Source organism: Otolemur garnettii, unplaced genomic scaffold, assembly GCF_000181295.1.
Source record: "Otolemur garnettii isolate 467f Iridium unplaced genomic scaffold, OtoGar3 scaffold00161, whole genome shotgun sequence".
NCBI classification, from domain to species: Eukaryota; Metazoa; Chordata; class Mammalia; order Primates; family Galagidae; genus Otolemur; species Otolemur garnettii.
This window is the reverse complement of record NW_003852556.1, coordinates 3773336-3782185: the sequence shown is the minus strand read 5'-3', so window position 1 is coordinate 3782185 and position 8850 is coordinate 3773336. Positions and strand designations below refer to the sequence as shown.

Below are 8850 nucleotides of genomic sequence, written 5' to 3'. Positions count from 1 at the left end.
CTCCCTTCCCTCCTTCTCTCCTCCCTTCCCTCCTCCTCTCCTCCCTTCCCCCCTCCTCTCCTCCCTTCCCTCCTCCTCTCCTCCTATTTATTTCCTCCTATTTATTTCCCCCTTCTCTCCTTCCTCCTCCCTTTTTCTCCTTTTTCTCCTATTTCTCCTATTTCTCCCTTTTCCTCCTATTTATTTCCCCCTTCCCTCCTCCTCTCCTCCCTTCCCCCCTTCTCTCCTCCCTTCCCTCCTCCTCTCCTCCCTTCCCTCCTTCTCTCCTCCCTTCCCCCTTGCCTCCTTCATTTCTTCCTCTGTGTTCTCTTCCTGCCTCCTTTCCTCCCTCTGTCTTTCTTTAGATTTTAGACACAAGCAATTTATTATGATTTTTAAGCATAGAAATTACAAAATATCTCTTCATGAAAAAAAAAAAAAAAGACTAAGCAATAGTCAGGATATGTAAGATAAAGTTCTCTCCTCCCAGTTCCTAGCTGCACAATTCCAAGTAACCTTAATTTCCTCCTCAGCAGAATAGGGCTGTGGTCTGCCCGCTGCAGTGCTGGTGACAAGGTCGGGGAGAGGGCACAGTGCTCTGCCACACTTAAAGAACACAAGCAAATGCTGCTTATTGTTTCTGTTGAGTAATTTGTGAGCCCGAAACTTTAGAAGGATCCAACTTAAGACAGTCAGAATCAACTATGTGCAAACAGAGATGAGCGAAAGCACCACACACATCTTCGGTGTAGAGTCAGAAACCCTGTGGGAGGTTGGGGCTCTCTGGAGGTTCCTGGGAGGACGGGGTCCTGGCAAAGGCTGGGATCAGAGCGGCCCGTCTGCCCTGCCATGCACGGCTCTCCTGTCTGCAGGTTATGGGAAAATCCACCTCTTTTAAATATTGTTCCAAAGCCCTGGCATTTGTTACATTTTACTTTGTTACCAAAACATAGTTTTTCACAGTGTATCTCTGAACACTCAGTATAGGACATGTGTTATGTATTTCAGTAATTACCATAGTATAGAGAGTGCAGAAGTAGGGTTTTAAAGTTTAGCATTACAAAATGGAAACTGAAAATATAACAGTAATGTTGAAATTATGCTTCTTATTTTTTCAAAGATGTGAGATTACCTAATTCTATTTTAATTTAATAATTCAGGAAACTCCTGAAACATGAAATTATTGCCTTCCCAAGAAAGGCAATACTAAGACAAGTTATTTGACCTGTGACTTCAAAAATTCCGCACATATGTGTTTGAAAATAACAAATTATGAGGTTGATTTTTACCAATTGATTTTCATTTAACATTGCTGTGGCAAAATTTGGTGTCAAAGATTGTTAGTTTGTTCTAAATATAATTGATGTTTAATTTGATAAGTTTTATTAATTTCTTCCAATGTTGTATTCCATTTGTTCAGTCCATGTTATCAGAAAAGAATAATACTTTCTAAAATTTCTTTTAGGTTTTGAAACTAACATGAACCTAACTAGCAGGGATGATCCCCGTACATCAGAAATTGCATCAGAGACTCAAGATAGGAATGCAAATAACCATGGAATTCAATTATCTAATGCACTATCTAGTGCCATAACTGCTGAAAATGGAAATTCTGTCTCCAATGGTAAGCACTTTTTAAACTCAAAAGTAAATGGATAACGGTTTTGATCTGTATCAACTTTCCAGGAAGAATGGATTTAAATTATAAAACTGAAGTAAGTGTTAAAAGCTGGAAAATGGACGACAGAGCTTGCAGCTTCACCGTAAGTATTACTGTCAGCACGTTCTTGCTTATACTGAAGCATTAGAACTGCATTCACTCTGTGTTGACTTTTCAGAAACGGTATGGAGTATCGGTCTGTGTGAATCAGTATAAAATGCGTCTTATCCTAAGCAGAGGACAAAATAGATTCTTTACGAAATTTAAGGACATAGTCTTAACTTTAAAAATATTAATGTATTTTCACATTTCTACAAACTGTGAAAGAAAATAATGTTGAAAGAATGGAAAAATGCCAAACTGACTGTAAGTATTTTAAGTGGGTCAATAACTCTATCATTTGGACATTGTCTTGGCTGTGTGTGCCCCCAGGTGTGAAAAGGGGCTTAAACAAATATTTCCCTCACACATAAAGAAGGCAAGGGCTTTTAGTAAACATTTTTTTTTCTGTTGTTTAGTCTGATTAGAGGTGCTGGAGAGCATCAGGATGGCGAGATAATAAGAGGTTACAGAAGACACAGGGATGGGATGTAGTGTGAGCCCAGGGAAGGAAGCCACTTCCCGGCCTCGTCTCCTCCAGGCACTGGGAGCTGAGCGTCCCACCCCCTCCTGGAAGAGCAGGGACAGAGAAGGAGCCTAGGCCTGCCAAGACCTTGGAGTGGGGCCTTAAAGTGGCCTCACTAGAATCAGAGTGAACCGGAACCCAGAACCACAGCTGTGAATCAGCTCAATCCCAAAGTTGGATTGGGGGGCTCAGGTACCTGGCAGAAGTGTATAAATCTGTCTCAAAGGACCATAGCATTCTGTGCTTCAAAAAGTTTTCACAGACTGTTTTTCAAATACTATGTCTAGCAAACAATAAAAAACAGCCAGGCACATAAGGATACAAAGTAAGGTGAGAATTTACAAGTAGAAATAGCAGGCAATTGCAACATATTGACAGGGGCTCAAAAGCTTGGGGTTAAAAGACATGTACCTTAAAATAAGTATATTTACTTTGCCTATTAAAAGAGAAATAGGAACCATAAAAAACAAACGGACATTCCCAAATTGTGAAATATACTAAGAAAATGGGGCATAGCTAAGGATGAGGTTAAATCTAATCAGGCACAGTTAATTTCAACAGCCACCACCAGCACCAGCACCAGCACCAGCACCAGCACCAGCACCTGCGGAAGTGAAGATAAGTCAGAAACTCCCCAGAAGGAAACATACCAAAGAAGCAAAAGAAAAGAATGGAAATTTCAGGAAAATGATCTGAAGACATACAGGACACAGGGGGAAGGATGACAGGAATCTTAGAGAAAAAAGAGAAAGCACAGGAAAAAGACTGGTGAGAAATGTTCAGAGGATTTTTTCAGTACTGATAAAAGAGGATCAAGAACCAGATTGATGCTGGCAGCTTCTTACAAAGTTCCAATGCGCTCCCTGTGTGCCCAGTAACCCTGCCACTCCGTGTCTACCCAGGAGAAATGAAAGCCATCTCCACACAGGCACTTGAGAGCAAGTGCTATGGTGACTATTAGTAATCACGGGAACTGGAAATAAATTCAGTGTCCTTCAGATGGTGACTGAATTGTACTAGTCAACCATTTCTGTGCAACACGTCACCCCCCACCCCTGGAGGCTGCAGGCAACACGTGGCTGTGATAGAGCAGGCCTGGGGACAGGCTATGCCCGAGCTGGGTGCTCTGCCCTGACGTCCCTCACGAGATAGCAGGGGAGCTGTCAGCCAAAGCAGAAGTCACCTTGAGGCTCAGTTTGGGGCGGTTCCATTCTCAAGGTCACTCACATGTCTGTTGGCAGGCTGCAGGAAATTCACATCCAAGTCTACTCGCCTGGGCCTCTCAGGCTGCCTCACAGCAGGGCCACTGGCCTCCCCGTGAGCCAGTGTCCAAGAGGACACCAGATAGAAGGTGCCGTCTTCACATAACCTAATTTTAGTAGTGACATCCAGCACTCTTGTGACAGTTGATGGAGTCACTAAATCCAGGCTGTGCTTCATGGGCAGGGATTCCAGGAGGGCCTGAGTGCCTGGAGGTGGGCTCACGGGGGACATCACACAGGCCAGAATAGCACGTGGACAGAACCTGGAATAAATAACAGCAATCGACTCCTAAGCATAGCACAGGGGTGGCTCAGAGGCAGAGTCAGGATCAGAGGACTGTGATTTTGCTTCTAGGACATTCGAGAGAAACCACAGCTACAGGGTGGAGAGCAGATGAGTGGTGGCCACAGGCAGAAGGTAATGGCACAAGGTGGAAAGCACAGCGGCCTGGGGTCCTGTTGGGATGTGTGTGTGTGTGTGGGGTGTCCCCCAGATGCACAGATGTGTGTCTGAAACAGTGACTTGTGTCTGTAAGTCACCCCACAATCAGCCCAACCTTTGTAAAGATAAATAAATAAATAAATGAAATGCAAAAAAAAAAGAGAAAAAAATAAAAAACCTATGCACAGCCTGTGTCAGATAAACAAAAGGAAACTGCTCCCCACTCCCTGGCAGAGCGTGGTGAAATACCAGTGAAATATGGAGTAGGCAAGAGGCTTAAAGCTGCCAGAGGTGAAAGACAAAGTACCTGCCCAGGAGCAGCAATTGAAGTCCAAAAACAATGAGATGCCACATTTAATACGCTCAGATAAAAAACTGCCAGCCCCGAATTTTATAAATAACAGAAAATGCCTGTAAAAATGCAGGGGGATTAGGATATTTTTAGAAAAGAAAAATGGAAAGAATTAAACACTGACTGATTCCGAATGTTCAGAGGTACTGGAAAGAAGGAAGAATAATAAAAATGGTAAGTAAAATTAGGAGGGCATAAAATAACATTTAATATATACATGATAAATCTACTTGGCAGTTATAATCTCATAGGTAACCCTTGCAAGCATGCTGATGGGGTGGAGAGTTTCCAAACTAATAAAGGGAGTAAAATAGAATAATAAAAAGTCAGTCAACCTAATAGATGGGAAAGGGGGGCAAAATAGGAATATTTGAAAGGCCGAACAAACAGAAAGTTCTTAGACGGTAGAAATAAAAGCATATATGAAAATAAACTTCACTTAATTTCATTAAATTTTAAAAGACTTTTTAATATAAATATACATTAAAGATAATTGATTAGTACAACACTGTAAAGACTGAAGTTAATGAAAACATGTGAAGGGTAAAGATTCTGGATGATTAAACGTAAAGGGACAGAAAAGGACAGTGACATGCAAGTGTCCAAAGCAGCAGCAGCCGTGCTCAGGTGCTGGAAGGCGAGAACTACACCTCTAAATAATCGGTGGATCCGAGACAAAATCCCACTGTAAATTAAAACGACGAACATTCTAACTGACAAAATGAGCTAGAACAACAGAACTTGGGAAACATGGCTCATGGCTTAACAAATGGAAATACCTTAAACATTTGCATGGTGAGGCTGAAAATCAGTGTTGAAAATGCCGGTAAGTTAGAAGTAGAACAAAAATTAAACACCAAGACAATAAAAGGAAATAGACAATAAGGATAATAAGAACATGAGTTGTTAAAATATTTAAAAAGCAGGGCGGCACCTGTGGCTCCAAGGAGTAGGGCACCAGACCCATATACCAGAGGTGGTGGTTCAAGCCTGGCCTGCAAAAAAAAAAATCTGCAAAAAAAAAAAATTAAACAGCGAAAAACTTGGTTCTTTGGAAAGAAATTGTCTTCAAAAAATAATAAAATGGATAATTGCCTTGCAAGGGTAAGAGAAATAAAGAATGTGAACACAAATGAAAATTCTGGGGATGAAAAGGGGATATCACAAACGATCTTGCAGAAATTAAAAAATAATAAAAGACTGTTATGAATAGTTTTATGCCAAAATCTATTTGTAAATTCACATGAACAAACAGTTATCAAAAAAAAAAATAAACAAAACTAGCAAAACTGGAGAAAAGAAACAGGAAAGTTTATAAGGTAGTAAATATTAAACCAATTGAATTTGTAGTTACCTACCTACAAGGATGTTACCTCCCTATTAGGAAAACTGGAGACCCAAATAGTTACTCTAGTAAATTCTCTCAAAATTCCAAGGATGAAACATTGCCACCGTCACACAGATGCTTCCAGAGAAAAGAAATAAAGAGGAAGACAGAGAAAAAAAATGAAATTCTTCCAACTTACATAAATAGCTACTTAATTTGTGACAAAATGAGGGTTGTCAGGAGCTGGGGAAGGAATACTCAGTTGCTCTCCATGTGGGGGTTATATATAAAACCTCAGGACAGAAAAGGACAAAAAAAAAAAATAGACTTCTTAAACAGGACACCAAAGTGTGCCAACCACAAAAGTAAAAGTAAAAAGAGAAATTGGGAGAAAATATTTTCAGCATATTTTGCCCAAAGGAGTCATATTAGGAGTTTACTCAAAAACAAAAAATATCTGGAATAGAAAATTGGACAGGAGACTTGAATAAGCACTTAAATAAATATTTTAGTTCATCCTTATTAGTAATTAGAGAAATGAAACTTAAAACCCCAATGTGATGGATCCTACTACTCACCCTAGAAAATGACAGAACTCAGTGGCAGGGGTGGAGGCCCCGAGAAGGATTTCCACAGAAGTGCGGACCCTGAGCTCACCCGGAGGAGAAGAGGCCAATAGTGATTGGTGGAGAGAAGACGACGGAGGCCTCCTGAGAGCCCAGAGTTCTATCCTTTGACTTGAACTTTGGATTCCACACTTACAGAGCCTGAGAGTCGGAGGGAAGAGGGAACATCACTTCACCTCCCTTCACCAAAAATAATTACGTTTTCTGTGTTTTGAGTCAAAAAGCAAAAGTGTTAGGTAACAATACACAATATTGTGAGTGTTACTCTAAATATCAAAACCTAAGCCAATGGAACAAACAAAACCCTTCCCAGACCAGAATGGAACTATTTCTGGAATATGCTCCATTAAATTAATAATCAGTCAAACTTTTCAAATATCAGGCTTCTAAACTTCACATCAGTGTGTAAGTCCAAACCCCAGGGCACGGATCCATAAAGGAAGCGTTCTCCCTTAAATGCTTACAAGGACCAGTCTTTAAAAGAAAGCTAGTTCTGTTTGTCATTAATTAGGGACCAGTTGAAAATCTTAAGAGTTATGTGCATAAAAGGAAAAAAAATTATTTCAGTTGGGAATCAGTCTTTCAAGCAACGTGACATATTTACACAGCTCTTCTGTGAGCACCATGAACTTCTGGGAGCCCAAAACTTACCCAAGATTATTAAAATATCCATCACAATGCCCTATATACTATACTTAGGCCTTGGTAAGTATTTACTGACTGAAGCGGTGTTGCTTATTATATATGAACCAGTAAGCCCCACGCAGCGGGCAGAGTCAGAGAAATTTTCCCAAGTCAGTATTATAAAAAGTGAATAAATATTACACATGTGTGGAGTATGATTTAGATAGAATCACTATAGCCCTGAAAGCAGCTGGATGCACAAGTTATAAAACACAGACAATGTGCTTTCTAAATAAAGACACAAGATAAAAATAAATGTTTAACATAACTTAAAGTTCCAATTGAATCAGAAATAGTGTTATTTTCTAGGAAATGATCTCTTTTTTGAACGCCCAAATCTGCATGCTACCTCTACTCCCCAGAAATAATTATCTGTTTGTTCATTTGTTGAAATATAGTTATGTGTGGCTAATTATAGCTATCACTTACTTTAATTGCCATCCTTTTACTGATGTGAATGCAAACTTAGATCTTTTTTTGTACACTTAATTATTCCCTGGACTTGTGGCTATTTATCATTAGATTAGAGAGCAGTTTTCAGTGTGAGAACATTTTAGCTCTATCACACAAAATGATGTGCATACAAAGTTGCTTATTTTGTGGTGAAATAGAGATATCACAAAATTCCAGCTAGCCCATTTTTTGTTCAGTGTGAGTTTCTTTCTTGCTGTTCAGTGAATATACACCTTATGACTGGAAGTCAGGGAAGTGGCAGCCATTCCCTGTGAGGTGACATTTGTCCTTCTGTGGAGACTGCCTCTTCACTTGCATTAACTTTGTCCTCCTTGTAAAGTAAGACTTATCTGTATTGACAAAAGACGGCCTGCGGGGAAGAGTTGGGTGTCATCATTTGCAGGACCAGGAACTCTGCATTCTTGGCCCCCAGAGCCATGCTGAACTTATCGTGAGAGCAGGAACTTTTGCTGGTTCTGGCTGGGAACATAAGAATAGCTTCCACTGGCCACACCTCAGCATGGATCAGGACCCCTGGCCAGGGAGCCACTGGTTGGGGCCCATGAAATATCCTTAATGTTCATTTTACAACATCACTCTGTTTGTGGAAATTATGCGGATTCTGGGGAACTCACACTCCTGTATGACTCAAAGCGTAACGGCCAGAGAGAGAAGCAAGCCTTCCCTGGAAACCAAGAATAGTCCGCAGTTATCTATTCTGAGCAACAGAAAGTACTTTTGCAAAGAAAACAAGTTCCTGGGGCTTCACTAAGCCCTGCCCTGCTCCTCCTTCTAGTTAAAAGCATTTGAAGTCCTATTAAATAGTTTCTAACTTGGATGTTATTTAACTGAATTTTCTCCACTGCAGTTAAGAAGTCAGGGATGAAAAGGATGGATTGAAATGCTCAGTCCGCTGTTCTCTAGCACTGGGCTCTGATTCCTGTTGACTCTGTGAGCCTGGGGGCAAGGGACTTAACTCTCCTCTGCTCAGTTTCCTCAGCTTAAAAATGGGGATAATCAGAGAACCTACTGCATGGGTTGCTGTGAGGATTTAGATGATAATGGCAGCATGAAGTTAGTTCTCATAAATAATACCTATCACAGTTATCATAAAATCCTGTGTGGTCTAGAGTTAGAAGATGCACGAGGATTTATGCAATGAAAACAAAAGCCTATGTAGGAGGTAGACAAGATGGCCGACAGTGAGTTCAGTCCTCTGAGACCACACAGGTGATGATATTGGAATCAACACTTATGCTTTATTTACACACGGACCCATGTGGGCACATGTGTACAGTCAAACACACATATTATTTTTATGGTCTACACTGGCAGTTAGTGCAATAACAGACATTACAATAGAATTGGGAATGTGGGGGGGAGCGAGGGAAGGTCTGTTGTCTCCCTCTGTCAGGGCAGCACAGAAAGAGGAGAAGCAGC

The 8850-nt window shown here is 40.7% G+C and overlaps 1 protein-coding gene across 1 annotated transcript in view; it reads left to right on the top strand.

The window, feature by feature from the left end:
* Positions 1–8850, top strand: part of MYO16 (myosin XVI) — a 407489-nt gene that overhangs the window by 366958 nt on the left and 31681 nt on the right. Inside the window, exon 29 of the mRNA XM_003800011.3 lies at positions 1445–1603. Within this exon, the coding sequence (XP_003800059.2) occupies positions 1445–1603 (159 nt within the window). The remainder of the gene's footprint in view (positions 1–1444; positions 1604–8850) is intronic.